The sequence below is a fragment of the Oryx dammah genome, unplaced genomic scaffold (assembly GCF_014754425.2).
Source record: "Oryx dammah isolate SB20612 unplaced genomic scaffold, SCBI_Odam_1.1 HiC_scaffold_22, whole genome shotgun sequence".
In the NCBI taxonomy this organism is placed as follows: Eukaryota; Metazoa; Chordata; class Mammalia; order Artiodactyla; family Bovidae; genus Oryx; species Oryx dammah.
The window spans coordinates 19546978-19566124 of record NW_024070206.1 but is presented as its reverse complement, the minus strand read 5'-3'; the positions used below and the strand labels follow the sequence as shown (position 1 = coordinate 19566124).

The 19147-nt window shown below is 49.7% G+C and overlaps 1 protein-coding gene across 1 annotated transcript in view; it reads right to left on the bottom strand.

Annotated features, from left to right (window-relative positions):
- The window catches only part of PIEZO2 (piezo type mechanosensitive ion channel component 2), a 262558-nt gene that overhangs the window by 11945 nt on the left and 231466 nt on the right, over positions 1 to 19147 (bottom strand). The window contains exons 35-44 of the mRNA XM_040264615.1: positions 17462 to 17628; positions 16104 to 16270; positions 9620 to 9949; positions 9110 to 9368; positions 7470 to 7652; positions 3920 to 4172; positions 2832 to 2964; positions 1664 to 1811; positions 1358 to 1572; positions 464 to 622 (exon numbers count right to left, since the gene is read on the bottom strand). Coding sequence (XP_040120549.1) covers positions 464 to 622; positions 1358 to 1572; positions 1664 to 1811; positions 2832 to 2964; positions 3920 to 4172; positions 7470 to 7652; positions 9110 to 9368; positions 9620 to 9949; positions 16104 to 16270; positions 17462 to 17628 — 2014 coding nt within the window. The remainder of the gene's footprint in view (positions 1 to 463; positions 623 to 1357; positions 1573 to 1663; positions 1812 to 2831; positions 2965 to 3919; positions 4173 to 7469; positions 7653 to 9109; positions 9369 to 9619; positions 9950 to 16103; positions 16271 to 17461; positions 17629 to 19147) is intronic.

The window sequence follows — 19147 nt, the reverse complement described above, 5'->3', positions numbered from 1 at the left end:
ATTAAGTCTTATAGTTTTCTTCGTACAAATCTTAAACTTCTTTGGCTAAATTTATCTTGAAGTATTTTATTATTTTTGATGCTCTTGTGAATGGGAGTGTGCTGTGTGCTCAGCTGCTCAGTCATGTCTGACTCGTTGCAATCCTATGGACTGAAGCTCGCCAGGTTCCTCTGTCCATGGGATTCTCCAGGCACGAATACTGGAGTGGGTTGCCCTGCACTCCTCCAGGGGATCTTCCCAACCCAAGGATCGAACCCATGTCTCTTACATCTCACACTGGGGGGCGAGTTCTTTACCACTAGCGCCACCTGGAAAGGCTCCCCTCCTGCCATGGCCACAGAATCACTCCCATCCCTGGCGGCTCAGGTGGTAAAGAATCTGCCTTCTGCTGCCCCCCCATACTCCTACTGCCTCCCGGCCCCCCACACTCTGCGTGTGCCAGGATGCCACTGAGCACCCTCACCCCTGGAACAGGAAGAGGTTGACGTAGTTGTAGCTCTTGGTGAGGAAGTTGCCGAGGACCCGAGTTGGGTAGCCGCAGCGGATCTGGTAGGCGGACAGTCCGAAGTACACGCACTTGACGAAGTACCACAGCTGCGCGACCAGGTTCTGGCTGAACTTCCTGGGCGAGAAAACAGAAAAGTACAGGGTGGGATGCTCTTCCGGTACAGAAGGACACAAGTTTAGGGTGAGAGAGAAAAGCCTCATCTTCCCTCTGGCTTCTAAAGGCAGGTCCTTATCACAGACGTCCCAGCCGCATTTGGTTGGCAGGAGTCATTCCTAAGCTAATGACATCCTCCACAGCTGGGAGGGCAGTGTGGTCACCCAAAGAATGCCCCCAGACCCCACCCGAAGATGGGCACGTCCTCGCCCCTGGAACCTGGGAACGCGTGACCTTCCTCGGCCAAGAGGACTTGACAGACATGCTAGGCTTGGGGACTGGAGGGCAGGAAGAAGTGTAGCTGCCCAGGGCCCCAAGCAGGCCTTAGATGGACAGCCTCGCTCGGCTGTGGGCAGGAGGAGACGCGGCAGGAGAGATGCAGGGTGTGGAGAAGGAGGAGGAGACCCTGGGCATCTCTGGAAGCTAGAAGAGGTCAGAAGATGGATTCTCCAGGGACTCTCCAGAAAGGATCATCGCCCTGCCCACATCGTAATTTCAGTCCAGTGAGGCCTGGGTCTGCCCCTGGGCCTGCAGAGCTGTAAGACAATGCACTTGCATTGTGTTAAACCCTGACTTTGCAGTGGTGCTGATTAACCGCTATCCTCTCCTTCCCTACGAGCTTATCCTTACAAAACATTTCCTTCCCCCACGGGGTGCAGGAAAGTGGCCCCACAGCTCCAGTTCCCAAGGCCTCACCTCTCGGTCACGCCAGGCAGGATGAAGAACATCCAGAAGTGAATCCCAAACACCAGGATGACCTGGAAGATGACCTTTCCCAGGACAGTCTTCCTGAGGTAGAGCGCCCGGTCCACCACCATGGTCCCAAACTGAATGAGCACCATCACCAGGAAGGGCCCCGGCACCTGGTCCTCGGACAGCGAGGACGTGATGTCGGCTGCAGCCGAGTGTTTCTGGGGAGGAGACCGCAGGCTCAGGCCTGGACGCACCCACAGGACAGCATCGCTCATCCCCGTGGTGCAATGGCCTCGGTCCCCCACCTACCCCGAAGGCCCAGAAGCCGAAGACAATGATGACGAAGTCCACGGTGTCCGCTAGGAACATGAGCACGTACACGTCAGTGACGGCACTGTAGTCGGGATGGATGAGGTCGTAGAAGAACTGTCTGATGGGCACGTAGAGCTGCAGGGTCCTATGGGACAGACGCCCAGGGTGGGGTGGGTGGAAATGCAGGACCCGCCAGAGATCCCATCACTCTGCCCTCCCGCACATCTCGCCCTCCCCTGCTCTGGCTTCAGGACACTTCGCTGGGGCAGGGGCCCCTGCTCTGACACAGACTCTGCGCAAGTTCATGGTTTCTCTCCTGAAGCATAATGGAGTGGTAGCCCGGGAAACGAGGGGCTGGTTTGTGCCCTGATTCAGTTACTCTCCACCTGTGAGACTTGGATCCTGCTACTGAGCCCTGTGTGCTTTCATCTCCTCTTCTGCAAAAGGTGTAATGAGACCCGAGGGCCTGGGCTGCGGCAAGAGTGACAGGACCCCCTGGTCCTGCTGGGCCCCGGTAGACGCCGGGAGCCCCGCTCCTCCCCTTTCCGCCCTCATCCCCGGGGCTAGGCATCATCCTGGGCTCTGGGGCTCAGCTTCCTTCATCCCTGTGCTTCCACTCTGGCTGTCTGCCAAGCCTCTGCCCCTTCTCTTCATGGTTCGCAACTCAAGACCATGTCCAGGTGAGCACAGCCCTTGGTCTCAGAGCTCAGGCTCAGGGCCAGCTTTGAGGCACCGGCCCTGTTTTCACTCCCGTCTGCTGCCGGTCTGCCTCCCTGATACCTGGGAGGGGGGCCCTGTGACCTTGGCTGGTGACCTTGGGCTGCATGAAGGACAAACCACTTCTTGAGTGCACCTCAGTTTCCCTCTAGAGGGTGAGCATATCTCTGAGAACCTTCCGATTTGACTTCACTGCCTGTCTGGTTGGACTCATTCGTGTGCCTGAAATTATATACCATGAGCTAGTGTGTTTAGAAGTGCAATGGATATAAAAATGAATCATCCTGTTGGAAAGTGAATCTTGAAAGCAATATCACGGTGGGATATTTTGCTCTGCCTGAAGCCGATGACACTTTTGATGGGAGAGGTCACTTCTCAAGCATGTCGCCTTTGGCTGATGCTGAGGAGGTGCTCCCAGCCCCCAGGTATCCTCACGCACTCAACTCACTTCTTTATGGTAAAGGTCTTTGCTTTGATTAAGTGTTCCTGCAGCTTCTCCATGTAAAGTTCCCGTCTGCTCTTCTGCTTGACGCTCACGACGCTGCTTCCTTTCTGGCTGCTGTTCCGGGTGCTCGTGCTGCCTGGAGACAAGAAGGAACCGAGATGCACCCTGAGTTGTGTGTCTGTTGCCGTAACTGTCATAGAAGCCCGCCTCCTCCACGGCAGAGGGACAGTTGGAGGCCGGTTAGAGGGCAAGATGCACAGATGCCTGTAAGAACAGCGGCGAACTTGGGATCTATAGCCCCTACTCTGGTTCCATAGCCGAAGGCGTCCGTGGGCTTTCACACCCACCTGGCTCCTTAGGGTGGCTGTGGGACCTCTGTCCCAGGAAGAATTAGACTGGGGAGCAGTTTTTCTCCTGCTCAACGGGGTCCCAGGTTTTGGTTGTGGGTTTTCTAGCCTAGGTCCAGGACCATGCCTTTTTTCAGGACCAAATTTCTCTAACTGTAAAACCAATATGAGATGGCCTGCCAGTGCTGGCCAGAAACAAGATGAATACAGAGGGTCTGGAGAGCTGCAGACAGGAGCACTGTCAACACAACAGCTCAGTTACCCCAAGAGGGGCGACGTAACACACGTTTACTTCCCTGTCACTGGCTGTTCAGTAAGAAAGTAGTAACTAACGTAGGAAATAACTAGGTTGTTTGGCATAAAGTTCCTATTGATTAAATAGAAGTGCATTTCAAAATAAATCGTGATGTATAGCACTCTGGGCACACCCAGCAGAATCTCTGGGTATGACTGACAACTACCCTAGGTATGAGGCAGCGTGCTGGTCACTTTTCACCAACACGTGAAATCTTTGTCCTAGGTGGGGGTTGGGGAATTCAGATAGATATCCTAGACAGGGATGTGAGCGCCCCAGGCTACACACATAGCTCAGCCAGGATTTGAACTTTGTCTGGTTACAAAGTACATTCATTTCACATCACAGTATCTGCTGCCTTGACAGCACCCAGCTCCCTTGCCCCTGATCCCTGGCACCAGGGAGTAACTCTACTCAGGGGTCCTTACAGTGACACCGTGTGGCAATACCTCTCTTGGACCTATTTGAGGAAAAGCTGGACTCCTGTGATGTCTGGGAGCCGCTGCTGGAGTGCTTCCTCCGGATGGCAGCCGGCTGCTCCGGGAAGGTCACGTGCACCGACTCCACGGACGCAGCCAGGTTGATGGACTTCAGTGAGTCGGAGGAGGCCCTCCTGCCATGGCCGAGGGACAGCTCATCGTCCGAGTCCACCTTGTCCGAGCCGCTGTCCACGATGTCATCTTCATCCCAGAGGCCGTGACACTGAGGAGGCAGGAAAGGGACAGTTCAGCTGTCCAGACAGAGGCTGGGACTCGGCCCCGTGACATCCAGGCCACCAGCATGTCCCTCAGGATAGGAAACCACACATCAAACAGGGCGACTGCAGCCAATGACACTGCTGGAGAGAGGAGACTGCTAGGAGAGCACGACCTAAGTGTTCCCACCAAACACCGACCAACAGGCAGGCGAGGACGTGGTGGATGTGTTAACGAACCAGACGGGGGTCCTTTCACCATATATACGCTTATCAAATCACCACATATACACTTCTGATACCTTACAATTTCACTGGCCAATTATACATCAACAAAGGATCTTTCAGTTAAAGCCATGGTTTTTCCAGTAGTCATGTATGGATGTAAGAAGGCTGAGTGTCAAAGAATTGACACTTTCAAACTGCGTTGCTCGAAAAGATTCTTGAGGGTTCCTTGGACAACAAGGAGATCAAACCAGTCAATCCTAAAGGAAATCAACTCTGAATATTCATCAGAAGGATTGATGCTGAAGCTGAAACTCCAATACTCTGGCCACCTGATGGGAAGAGCCAATTCATTAGAAAAGACCCTGATGCTGGGAAAGATTGAGGGCAAGAAGAGAAGAAGGTGACAGATGAGATGGTTTGATGGCATCACTGACTTAACAGACATGAAGCTGAGCAAACTCCAGGAGATAGTGAAGGACAGGGGAGCCTGGTGTGCTATAGTCCACGGGGTCACAAAGGGTTGGACATGACTTAGCAACTGAACAACAATACATCAACAATGCTGAAATTTACCAACTCTTACACTGTTGGTGGGAATGCAAACTAGTACAGCCACTATGGAAAACAGTGTGGAGATTCCTTAAAAAATTGCAAATAGAGCTGCCTTATGACCCAGCAATCCCACTGCTGGGCATACACACCAAGGAAACCAGAATTGAAAGAGACACATGTACCCCAATGTTCATCGCAGCACTGTTTATAATAGCCAGGACATGGAAACAACCTAGATGTCCATCAGCAGATGAATGGATAAGAAAGCGGTGGTACATATACACAATGGAGAATTACTCAGCCATTAAAAAGAATACATTTGAATCAGTTCTAATGAGATGGATGAAACTGGAGCCGATTATACAGAGTGAAGTAAGCCAGAAAGAAAAACACCAATACAATATACTGACACATATATACGGAATTTAGAAAGATGGTAATGATGACCCTTTATGCAAGACAGCAAAAGAGACACAAATGTATAGAATGGACTTTTGGACTCTGAGGGAGAGGGAGAGGGTGAGATGATTTGGGAGAATGGCTTTGAAACATGTATACTATCATGTAAGAAACGAAGTGCCAGTCTATGTTTGATACAGGATACAGGATGCTTGGGGCTGGTGCATGGGGATGATCCAGAGAGATGATATGGGGTGGGAGGTGGGAGGGGTATTCAGGATTGGGAGCTTGTATACACCCGTGGTGGATTCATGTCAATGTATGGCAAAACCAATACAGTATTGTAAAGTAAAATAAAGTAAAAATAAAATGTTAAAAAAAAGACAAAAAAAAAAGAATAGAAAACCAAAGCAAGGTCAGCTTTCCTAGGAAAGCTTATTATCTACCTATATGTACTTTTGCAAACTCATCACACCCCAATGACTCAGGAAAGACACCCCCCCCCCGCAAATGGAGGGTTAGGGACTGGCAGTTTGCAAGGTGACAGAAGGCAGAGGGAAGATCTTGATCACAGTCCACATAGATAAAAGCCTGTGTGAAACAGCCCAGCAAGTAGGATAGAGGTCAAACACACATGTGCATGTATGTGTGTGTGCATGTATGTGTGTGTTGCAGCCTGGCGGAGCAGAGACCAGAACCTGTCCCATGACTCGAGGGTGCAGCAAACTGCGCCCTCGTGATTGTCCTGGTAAGCATGCTGAATGGACATTCTTGAGGCAGGACGTGCTCTCTGCTCCACTTCACTGCATACCCCTGCGTCCATCCCCATGAAAATAAAGCAAGATGTTCCTGATCAACAGCAGAGCCTTCGCTAATCAAACTCCCCAGTATAGCTATTTCCTAATGATCTCATGTGACTTTTGCCAATAAAAGTGCGGGCTGAAAGGAGCCATTTTGTCTTTCTGTCATGGAGAGCAAGAGGGCCCCCCGACTCCTCGCTTGCCAAATTATATGTGTCTGTCTTTTCATTATGCGCTCACCCGTTTCAGGTCTTTCTCACCCGCTGTGCTCAGCGTGGCCTTAACTTAGGCCCAGCTTGTTCTGAAAAGGAACTAACGAAGATACTACTTGATAAAATGAATGTAAGATATGTTGTATCAGTACAAGGAGACACAGTTAAAACAAGAGAAGGAAAGTGAGATTCTGACCATAGGCACATCAATACATCCAAGGCATGCTGTATGACAATCTCTAAAGCGTAGACTTGAGTGGCGTATCACAAGTTCAGCTTATATTTCACAGTGTCTGAGACAAGGAACCCCACAGGTGCTCAGCAGGATGACAGGAGGTGCAGATCCCAAGAAGGTTACCCTTCAGACCCATCTTCCCAGAGCAATGCAGGTATGGCTTTCTCAGAAGCAGCCTCTCTGGGACCACAGCCTAGGATCCCCAGGCCCATGGATTGGGCAGTCTCTCACTAAGCCAGTGGTTTCAGAGCAAAAACCATGAGAAAAGCAATACTTCTAAAAGGGGGTGGGCCAAGGTCAGGCTGGAGAGGAGACCCCAAATTCTAGCTCCCCAATGATCTGCCTTCAACTCAGGAAAGATTTGATTCAGAGGTAAGAACCACACACCCTTCAGGCAATTCCCACAAACATGGGATAATCAGGGTGCCTTCATCCCAGGGTGGGCTTCACAGGTGGTGCTATTGGTAAAGAACCTGCCTGACAATACAGGAGACATAAGAGGTGTGGGTTCGATCCTTGGGTCAGGAAGATCCCCTGGAGGAGGGATTGGCAACCCACTGCAGCATTCTTGCCTGAAGAATCCCGTGGACAGAGAAGCCTGGCTGGTTATAGGCCATAGGGTCGCAAAAGAGTCAGACATGACTAAAGCAACTTAGCATGCACGCATGCATCCCAGAGTAGAAATAGGGGGAAATTTCCCCCGATTGATCACAAACTCCATTATTGAGTACACAGTGTTGAGAAAACAAATGAAATGAACAAAACTGTTAACAAAGAAAACGAGAGCACACAGATAGACCTCGCCCGTGGCTCCCCAGCCCCTCGCAATCCCAGCGCCGGGTTCTTGGAAACATCCCAGGGGTGATAGGCGGGCAGTACCTTTAGGATGGAGCGGTGGAAGAAGAGTGCCAGCAGCTGGATGAGGTCGTAGAGCACGTAGGCATCCTTCTTCTCCACCCCGATGATGTTGGGTGGGTGGTAAGGCTTGTCCTTGTTCAGTTCCACATTCTTGTTCCAGGGGAAGAACCCAAATTGGAAGAAGTACTTGACCACAATGGCCACCTGCACAGATGTGAGAAATTAGAAGAAATGACGCCCTTTAAGAATAGTTCTAGACGAGGAACAGTGATACAAAAATTAAGGGAAAAAGTCTCAGTTTTGGTGCTGGGAATGCACACAGCATGTGGAGTAACGAATTCTCCTTCCACAGACACTGACTTCAGGACAAGGCCAGAACCACACCTCCAGGGCCTGCGACTACAGACACATTGGGGCCATGGAGGTTATTCCTGACTTGGGTCAAATGACTTCTGCTATTGTCAGGGAATGGGCTAGTTTCTGGGCTTCCCAGGTGGCACCAGTGATAAAGAACCCACTTGCCAATGCAGGAGACATAAGAGACGTGGGTTTGATCCTTGGGTCAGGAAGGTCCCCTGGAGAAGGGATTGGCAACCCATTTCAGTATTCTTGCCTGGAGAATTCCATGGACAGAGGAGCCTGGAGGGTTACAGTCTATAAAGTTGCAGAGTTAGACATGACTGAAGTGACTTAGCATGCATGCAGGGGCTAGTTTGTGCTGATTCAATTAGATACTTATACAAATATTCAGCTATTAAATGAGGTCATTAGAACAAATGTGAACAGTAGGATCTTTATTCTGCAAGTATGGCTTTAGTTTGTAATCTTTAGGAGAAAACTGCACAGGCACTATAGACAATTTTCACTTTATTCTGCTCTCTTTCCTCTCAGCATTTTATTGCTCACTGGAAGTTCTCCTCAAGAAGAAATAAAAGCAAATGAAACAAAACCTTGCCAGCCCAGGGTATAAACATGGAGATGTTTGTAGAGACTGACGCTGAAACACTCCTCCAATGTCTCCATCATCAGGGTTAATTGCATCCAACTGTGTTTCAAGTGCTTACTGTATTGTTTGATCCAATGTCCACTCACTGACCATGCACTGGCCCTGGCACCGTACTTGTGTCTGCCTTTTACTTACCATTTTGCTGGTCAATATCACAGGGCAGACACCAGACCTCAAAGGCCTCCCCCACCACTCACCAGCTGGGTAAAGTGCAAGTGCAAGCGTTAGTCACTCAGTTGTGTCTGACCCTTTGCAACCTCATAGGCGGTGCACCCCCCCCAGTCTCCTCTGTCCATGAGATTCTCCAGGCAAGAATACTGGAGTGGGTAGCCACTTCCTTCTCCAGGCAATCCTCCCAAGCCAGGGATCAAACCTGGGTCTCATGCATTGCAGGCAGATTCTTGACCGTCTGAGCCATCAAGGAAGCCCACTTTGGGCCAATTATTTAATCTCATAAAGGCTGTTCCTTATTCCTTTTTTACGGAATGATATCAGCTCCTATGTTGTGTGAGGTATGAGATGTGGAAAGACGACTATAGTTCTCAGCACCAACAACTGCCAGTTATAATCACGTGCTGACCTAAGACGATCCCTCTAACTGACTATTTATTTATGTGAAGCAGGGGTCAGGCAGCTCCACTGGAGGGACGCCTACCTCCGTGTAGACGATGGCCATCATCCAGAAGCGCCTGCTGGGCCGGGGGACGGACAGCATGGCCCAGAGGAAGATGAGGATGGGCAGCACGAGGGTGATCATGGAGGCAGAGACCATGTGGTTGAGGATGATGACAAAGTAGCACACCATCTCGGAGCGGGCCACCAGCGTGTTGTACAGCGCATAGAAGAGCAGCAGAAAGCGAGGCTGCCCCACATAGAACTTCTCTGACTCCTCCAGCTCGTCGTCATGGAACATCCTGTCAGAAGACTGGCCTCAGTTCCTCCCGGGCACTGATTCCACGCAGTGAGACCCTGCCCACCTCTCCCTGCTGCCTGGGTCCCCAGGCGTCCTGTGCTGTCAACCTCCCATCATGTTACAGAGACAGAGGTGAGCACGCATGTGGTTCTAAATGTCTGGGGGGATATTTTCCACATGGTCTCTGCACCCAGCAGCTCAGTGGACACTACGGGTCACTCCCAGCTCCATTGCTGTGGCCCCAGCTCTTACTTGTTCAGTAGCAGCTCGCTGGCTGTCAGCTCGTGGGTCAGGGGTGGCAGGATGCTGGCCTCCAGCCGATCTGAGCGGCTGTCATCCGGGCTGACTTCCATGTGGGTCTGGCCGGCTGAGTCATCCCGGGAGTCAAAGGACAGGCGCTCAAAGCTGACAGCCTTGCTGTAGGACGGCGGGGCCTCCACGTCGCCGTCCTCCGTGGGGTCCTGTGGGGACTCGGCCTCCCGGGCCCCCTCGGATGTCTCCTCGTCCTGCTCAGCCTCCACTTCCTCGATGGTCTCCGTGGTCCCCTGGCGCGAGTACAGCATCGTGCACTGCGTGGGCTCGCTGTCAGGAGACACGGAGGGCACCGCTTGGCCTCAGCAACTCCTACAGCCTCCCGCGGCACCCATGGCCATGCACCCAGGCACATGGAGGGGGATGCCTCCTCACTCCCCATGTTCCATCTGCTTTGCTCCTTCTGGATAATCATGTCTGGGTGCAGAGACTGGGGAAGGGTGCTGGGTGGCAGGTCTTGGGGCACCAAACCCTCTCGTGCGTAGCTTTTCAGTCCCATCGATGGTCCTAGGCAGCAGGCCCACTGTTTATGTCCAGTCAAGACACAGTGAGCCCAGTGCACCCCCAGAGCACAGATTGTAAAGAAAGGTACCCAGGGAAAGGAGATGTCTCAACTGGCTGGGTCCACAGAGATGCACTCTACTCTCAACAGACCCCAGACCCTTAAGGGGAGGCCCGGAATGGTGGACCATTGGCAAGATAAAGCCTGCTTCGTTGTTTATGCTGGCTCCTCCTTGCACTTCCATCCTGTGCCTTTTCTCACTGGTGCCTCTGACACCTGACTCAGATGGACGCTCACCATCGTCCTTTTCCTGGCTCCTCACCACCTGGCAGTGGAAGCCCCGCCCACCACTTTCTGCCCCAGGGTCTCTCCTGGGGCTGCACCCACCCTCCCCTCTGACTGCCCTCCCGCTTTCTCCTCCCACTGGCTTTGTGCTGCCAGCTCCTCTTCCAGCTTCATTTTCCAGGAACCCCTCTGCCCTGGTCTTCACTCTACTTCTGTGTCCTGTCTTCCCTTTTGCATCTCTCCTCTCCTTCTTAACTCTCCCTGAGTTCATGCAAAAAACACTGGAAACAAAAGTACAGCAGCCATAGCAGTGAGATCAAGGTCTGCCTGCTATGCTGTGTACCTCAACACACCCGGCCCTGAAGAGAGGGGGGAAAGTCACCTGAAGACGCCAAGTATACGGGGTGTGCAGTGATCAGCTGTTAGGCTCTGAGAAGGTGCTGCTCCCTGAATGGCATGTGTGAGCAGCTGGGGTCATATCACTGAGATGCTCAAAGGTGCAGACTGTACCCATTTCTCTTGTCATGGACACTGGTGCACACAGATGAATGAATGGATGCATCTGGCTGAGCCTTGAGACTGAAGAGTCAGAAATGCATGAGCTCTTGATCCTAATTCAGGGGTGTTCAGGGCCCCAGGACTTTGGCCCTATATGTGCCTACAGCACATTAATTAGGCTCTCAGAATGCCAAGACAATGCTTTTGGCTAAGACTTACCTTGATTAGACATGATGGTAAAACTGACTGGTCACCCAGTTTTCAGACCACTGGAGCCAGCCCCACACCAGGTTCTAACTTCCAGAGGGACCGTAACCTATCACAGGCATGCTCTTTATGGTTTTTGATGAGGTCTGACCCCAAAGGGATTCAGGTAAATCCTGGTACATTCAGCAATCAGCAGATTGGAATGGCATAGCATGTGCCCACCAGAGGACAGCTTAAATGCCATGGCAGTCCCTGAAACGCCGGGTGCCAGCCTCCTGCAGCTCTGAATGTACATACGTACATAGCTGCTGGAGACAAGGACCTAACACTGGCTGACTTGCCGACTCTGCCCTTAGTTTCAGAGTGGGTTATTTGGGTGGTTGTTTGGTGTCAGGATAAGCACAATACAGCTTGTGCTTCTGTGCTCCTGTTGACTTTTCAAAGAAGAGCTTCTGGATTTTAAGCAAGTGATTTCATTTCTATGCATGATTATAGTTTTTATCATGAGATTTAATGAGAAAGCCTAAGCCCAAAGTAATCTTTCCCAAACCAAACAAGTTAAGGTCTCCCAAGGTAATATATTCTACTGCATAATAATATTATTTTAAAAACAATGGTTGAATATATTCTAACTTGCATGTCAGTTGGGCATGTAGCATGTGGATAGATTCATTCTGTATTGACCAAATGTGACTACATACAGGATTTGGGATTAACTCCTAGTGTGTGGATCTTTCGACAAAACGATGAGAAAGTTTCCTACTCTTCCTGACCCATTTTTCCCCATGAGGACTGCCTACTGGCACCCTGAAACAAGGAGGAAACATGCTTGCTCCTTTGGAAATAGAAAGTGTGAAATACTTACAAAATGGAGGACAATGTTTATAGTAGGGTTTTTAAGAAACTCCTAACAGACAAAAAGCAAAGAGCGGTTAGTTGAATAGAACGCTATCCTGGGAACGACCAGTTGTGTCCCAGGAAGGATGCTGGTTACGCTTTCATTAGTCATGCACCTTCTTAAGACAAAAGTGAACGAAAACATACAGGTCACAATAACTCATCTGTGCAATGACACGGGCAGGGGCTGACACGGTCACGGACAAAGCATGCACGGGTGAGCACCTGGAGCCTAAGCTGGTGCTCTCGGCTGACGAGGAGGACACATCCATGCTGAGCATTTTACGGAGCCCGGGCCGAGCGCGCTCACTCGTTTTAGGCACAGTTTCTGGTCCATCTAAATCATCAAGGGTGGACTGCCTTGAGAACAGCATGGTTGCTTCCGTGTAGCAGCTAGCAGCGCAAACAGTTACAGAGACACAGTGTTAAAACAGCGCCGGAAACAGGAGTCACACCCGTCAGAGACCCAGACACCGCCATGCAGCAGACCACACGCTACTCCAGCACCACGGACAGCGGCCACCGCAGCGGGGCTCCGGACAGAGAAGGGAAGATGAGACAGCATAGCACTGGGCTGAGAACAGAACTGCTGATAAAGGATGAAGTGTTGCTCTCTGGGTGGGACAGGGAACTAGAATAATGACAAGTCCTGACCTGTCTCTCACAGAGCAAAATTCATCTTTACAATTGTACAGCTGAGGGTTCTGTTTTTTTTTTTTTTCCAAAGACAGGAGATATATTTTATGCAGAGCCCCCCTTCCCCAATCCTGAGTTCAGTTCTTAAGCAGAAATACCTGCTCAAGTAAAATTCATATAAAAATGCCATTTAAAAAACATGGTTTCCAAAAGAAAAGAAGGAAGCTCAGGACTCACTGCAACAAACTGAATTTTCCACCCCATTTTCTGAGTGATATTCAGTCGAGCCAAACTGGATGGCTTAGAGAAGAGATGCTGGTTTGATATGCAACTGGATATAAACCAACATCGAAAAGAAAAGAAATGGTACAAAGGCAACATAGGAAGTCCAGCAGTGGCAGGGCCATTTGGTCTGTTAACTGTTTATTGAGCCTAGTGAGTGGTTTTCTCTGTGATCACATTCTAGGTTTCGGCGGATGTCAGCAGGGTGAGATCCCATCGGCTGAATCCTCAGCACCTGTCACTCGACAGTCAGGGAGGAAACTGAGGCAGATTCAGGGCTGAGTGCTACTGGGTGATCCCAGTGGCAGCCAACAGCTCAGATGGAGGCATGCTTGCAGCTCACATGTGGAGTTTAACCCCAGAGAGGAACACCCCCTGAAGCTGTTGACATGGAGGCTCCTGGGGCACTGACTTCCAGCCTGAGAGCGAGTGACTCAGCTGACCCTTCGTGTTACAGACATCTGATTTACTGGATGAACGTCAGCCTCTAGTGATTGCACCAGGGACCTATTGTGTGCCAGCCACACAGTAGGTGCCCTTAATCAGTGACCATGGGGGCAGAAATGGAAACCATTCAAGATGATGGAGTGACCTCTGGGGTCCCCTTTGGGGGTGGGGAATTTGAGGCACTCATGGAACTGTTAAAGGGCTTTCAGGTTCTCAGAGCCATAGCAGCTCCCACTCCCAAGTGCTCTGTAGGAGAACACCCTGACTGCATGTCACAGCCACATGGCCAAGACAGGACCCAGCAATGGGAGAGGGAGGGGACGAGGCGAGCAACCAAACGGTCTCTAATAAGGATTTTAAAGAACAACCCTGACTCCTTTTGATGTCAACTCATCCTGAACAAAAAGAGGAGATGATGGTCAGATGAACTAGAAACACAGTGGACACTGACTACCTGCCGGGCTTTAGATAAATCCCTTCCCCCTCTTCTGGGTCTCAGTCTCATCATTTATGAGATGAGGGAACTGGATCTCTGAGCTTCTGTATTGTTTCATATTTTCAGAGGTGGATCCCCCAGCCTTTGGGGAGTCTGCAGCAGAAAGAGGCTGTGCACCCTGACCTGCCTGATTTTCTGTGCGGAATCAATGCTCTGACCACAAAGTCCTCTTTACCTTGTTAATTCTTGGGTGATTTCTGCGACCACGCAGCCCGCCCTCAGACCCCACATTACTGGATTATTTGCGGTGGATTAGCTTGTTGTCCAAGCCAGGACAGTTTTAAAACTGAAAGGGAAGAGCAGGAGCTTTACAAAAACAGGTGACAAATCTAATTGATGTCCTCAGGTCATTGGAGCCATCCCAGGGGCACACAGCACACACTTCCAATAATAGGCACTCTGCATGTATCTAGGAATGTTCCTTGGAATGTCATCAATGTTTCCTGAAGTAACTTGAATTTATTTTCTGGGAAGGTAGAGGATATCTGATTTTATACATCTGGATTTGAAAGATAGAGGATATCTGATTTCATACATCTGGATTTGAAAGAAATCGTGACTGTTCCAATAAGTCAAACGGAACATAAGCACATTTGTTAGGTTCCTACCCCAACCCCCTCTATTGTCTGCTGAAGGGAAAAGTGGGTGAGATGGGGTGGGTAGGACAACTCCTTGCAGGCTGGGTCCTTAAGGGGCTGGGCCACACAGAGCATGTGGGTCCCTGCATCCCTGTTGGGGGTGATGCTACCTGCCTCAGGGCATAGGTGTGCTGATGCCAAATGTCCACACTGGGGTCCCTCCCAGAGAAGACCACTGCTTCATCAGAAATCAGCATGGCTTCCTATGGACTCTATTGCAGACACACAATTGTTTGGAGATTTGAAAGTTTTCTAAACAAACAAACAAAAAAAAAATGAAAGTCTTCCTTGGCCTTTAAGAAGGCGGCAAATATGTTCACTCCCTTACTGAGGGCATAAATGACCAATAGTGTGTCTCCCTTTTCTTCACATTACAAATAATGAGTAAAAGGACATTAAAAATAATTTTAAATGTGTTGGTTTTCTATTAGTAAATTTATTGATGGTTGACCACTTAAAAATGTTGGAATACTTGGACAGTCTTTGTTAAAAGGCAATCAATGAATTTTAATATCTCCCACCTCACAGGTTTTGACCATGGGTGCAGATTTGTCATGTTGGATCAGATTAAAAGGCAGTTACTTGATTTTATTTCAGCCAGTCTTTGTTTTCTTTTTCTTCTTCTCCCTCCTAAAGTTGTGGTTTATAATATTTACTTACTTTCTTAACTGACCGTATTATCAGTTGTTACACAGCTGAAAGTTACTAATACAGGAATCATGTATGTTTATTTTATGAACAACTGATTTTCAGTTCACGTTCTAATTTTCTGTTTGATTCACTGGGTTCAGAGTTTGGTTCTCGAGCCACTATTCTTAAGCCAGGCTCATGCATAAAATTCAGGAAGCCTGTGAAATGCCTGAAGTTCTGTGGAAAAAAATGTGTAATTATGTGTGATTTTCCCCTTTGTGAACTAGTCTGCAGCCTCACAAACTTTCATAAGAAGTTCATGTCCCTGTCAAATGGGGATGATAACAGTACATCTCAAGGGGTCTGTTAAGGAAAAAGTGAGGAAACCCACACACAGTGCAGCCCCGGGGAAGGATCAGTGCAGGGGCCCGTGTGAAGCAGGGGTATGACCACACAGCTCGGAAGGTGGGGCCCACAGAACCACTTCTCAAATTTTTATGATTCCGAATCATAAAGTAAAATTTCTGAAAGAAGAAGATGGAGAGCAACAGGTGGCAGAAGACTCTAGAACAGAAGATACTTTGTGGAACAGCATTTTAAAGGCATTGAAGATGCAGTTCTTGATACAGTTACTCATTTTGTGTCAGGAGGCTCATCTGACTTAACTTAAGCTTGGAAATCCCAGTCGTGGGCCCGTGGGTCATATGGGCCTTTCTAATACTTTATTACTGATATCTGCTTCTCTCTGCTCGGACCAGGGGCAGCAATGCTCTGCTGGGCCATGCCCATGGAGTCAGCCCAGAGCAGCTGGGCACCCCAAGGTTCTGATTAGCCTGCACCTCTCCCCTCACCTCTCACCTCTGTCATCCCTGCGGAAAGAGCACCGCTGTGGAGCACGTGACGTACCTGGAGATGCTGTCGTGGGAATCCAAGCTGTCCATCCTGTGGGCGGCCTGTGCGCCCGCAGCAGCGCCAGCATGGTCGTCGATGGTGTCCAGCCCTGACTCCCTGGACAGGCTCATGATGTGGTTCTGGTAGTACATGTGGATGCTCTCCCGGGTTGGGACGTTGCCCTGCGGAGAGGGAGACACTGTCACAGCCCCGTGCAGACGCCAGTGCTCCTCAGTATGCACAGCCCTCCGCCATCACACACACCTTGAGCAGGATGAAAAGCCAAGTTAGTCAAGCTGAGGATTGACGTCAACTCACTGAATTAATGGTGCCGGATGCTACTGGGTCATGCTGAACAGGAAACCCCTCCTAGTTTAAGGCTGAAGATGGTCAAATGTACAAACTTGCAGTTATGAAATAAATAAATCATAGGGAGGCAATGGTGACTAGAGTTAACGATACTGTATTGCGTATTGAGAAGTTATTAAGAGAATAGATCTTCAAAGTCTGCTTCACAATAAAAAAATTTATAATAGGTGCAGTGATGGAGGTTAACTAGATCTACTGTGGTTATCATTTTACAATATACATAAATACCAAGTTATTATACTGTAAGCTTGAAATGAATAAAATGGTATATGCCACCCGCATCTCAAAAAATAAAATTAAAAAATTAAAAAGAAATCCCTTTTCATATGTTGATAATTTTGCTAAGTGAGAGTAACCTTTCCAGCCATGAACTATTTTTTTCAAATGTAATCTATAAACCATCTATAGCTATGTTTTGTCTTAGGCACTCAGTCACATCCAACTCTTTACCACCCATGGACTGTAGTCCGTCAGGCTCTTCTGTCCATGGGATTTCCCAGGCAAGAATATTGGAGTGGGTTGCCATTCCCTTCTCCAGGGGATCTTCCGGACCCAGGGATTGAACCTGGGTCTCCTGCATTGCAGGCGGGTTCTTTACCTTCTGAGCCTCCACATGTGTATATTCCTAATTTTCCCTATGAGAAGTTTCAGGCCAAACTTCCCAGACGAAAGTGCATGATCCTTTATGAGATACAACAGAACCAGTGCAGCTTGGAACCGTGGTGGATGAGATGTGACAGAGTGAACACACTGGCCAAGATCCTAGGACTGTGAGTGTGTGTGAGGGTATGTGTGAGTGTGTGTGTGAGTGTTAGTGTGAGTGTGTGTGTAGTGTGTGTTATCATTCTGAGCATGGAAAAGACTGAAATATACCAAAGAAGCAGAGAGGTTATGCAAAGACTGGGAGGAAGGATTTTGTCTGAGCCCCCGTGGAGGTCTGGAGCCTGGCTTTCAGAACTTTGGCAACTCAGGCAGGAGTGAAGCAGGGCCTCGAGCAGGGCTACCTTCTTGATCTCTCTGGTCAGCATGCAGCGCTCGATCCTCAGGACAGTGGAGATGTCGATGTGCTCCCTGGAGATGGAGTTGAGCCACGTTGTGAAACTGTCCACGGTTGCCAGAAACAGGACCCAGGTGAACTTCAAAATATTAAAGATCCTCTTGATGATGTTGTCTAGGAGGAAGAAGAAAACCTGATTTAAAGGGACATTGCACCCTCAGTCGTGGTGCTGTGTGTGGAACAGAGCTGTTTTACCAAAGGCAGCCCTGATTGGTTTTGTCCTTGACCCTGACATGGAGAGACAGGGCCATGGTGGGGGGGTGGGGTTGGCACAGGCATGGACATGGTGGGCAGGGTTTTCCACACCTGCGCTGGCAGCACCCAAACCAAACTCGAATAGAATTGTTAACCTTTGGTCAAAGCTTCAGTCGAAACAGGTCCATATAGACACACCAGGTCTGATTAGAAGTACAGTCTGCACTCAAGGGTATTTGCTACTGGCCAGAAACAGTCTGAATCTATCCAAGTAATTGGTTCCTTTAATGCTTTTCTTGTTCTGTTGGTTCAGTAGGACTCTGATGTTTCCCACTGCAGCTGAACTGTAGTTGAACACGTTTCAAAGGTATTTCGTACAGAATTCAGTCTACACACTAAGACTCTATCCAAACCCCTGAATCATCTTCCTTATATGTATTTAATGACACCATGCTGTGCATCCTATAAAATTCTGACTGTGTGGTCAGTCCTCTCCAAACCACAGGAGCCCTGAGATGCCCACTGACCCTGGGCCATCTCCCTCCTCTCGGCTGTGACTGGGACCCGCCTGGGGAGCGGCGTGTGACCAGCTCACCTCCGATGCTCATCTCTGCCTCCGAGTGGTCGTGTAGATTTGGGAAACTTGGCTAGTTTTTCTCTGCCTTGGTTTTTTTCTCTGTTAAGTGGGGAAGAGGGCTTTGAGGGAGTTGAACAAGCTAATGTGTGTAAAGCTTATGGCGAAGGAGACAGGCTACTCAAAGCAGGGGCACTGTTACCAGGAAAAGGTTTGCAGGAATAACAGGGTGTTGCCCCACAGACAGAAAGCCAATTGTCTGGACGTGGAGGCCCGCTTCAAGGACCGTGCCTCCAAGGGCTTGGAGAGCCTTTGGGAAGTCTCGTTTTGTGTCAACAGATGGCATCCATGGATGTATTTGTGTCCAGCACAAAAGAGCCTGAACACCTTGCTTGTGGGTAAGTGGTGCACCCAGGACTGCCAGCCCTGAAGAAGAGGAAGCCATGTGTCTTTGGGGGCAGAGAGGCATGTGGGTTCACTGCGTTCAGAGGCTTCTGTTTCTCTCTCTTTTTTTTTTTTCTCCTGATGGAGAAATCTTCCCCCCAGTCTCAGGCTCTGTGAAGCCCACATGGCACCGGGCCTGGGCTGTGGCTCAGAAGATGTGAGCTCTATCCCTGACAGTGTGGAGTCCTGAGCAGACACGCTGGGATTCAGGTTTCTTCCCTAAAAGGAGGAGTCAGCCCAAGCCCTGGAGGCTGCTCATTTCCCAGTGTACTTACCTCTCATGCGCGCTCAGTCGCTTCAGTCGTGTACGACTCTGTGCAGCCTGTGGACTGTAGCCTGCAGGCTCCTCTGTCCTTGGGATTGTCCAGGCAAGAATACTGGAGTGGGTTGCCATTTCCTCCTCCAGGGGATCTTCCCCAC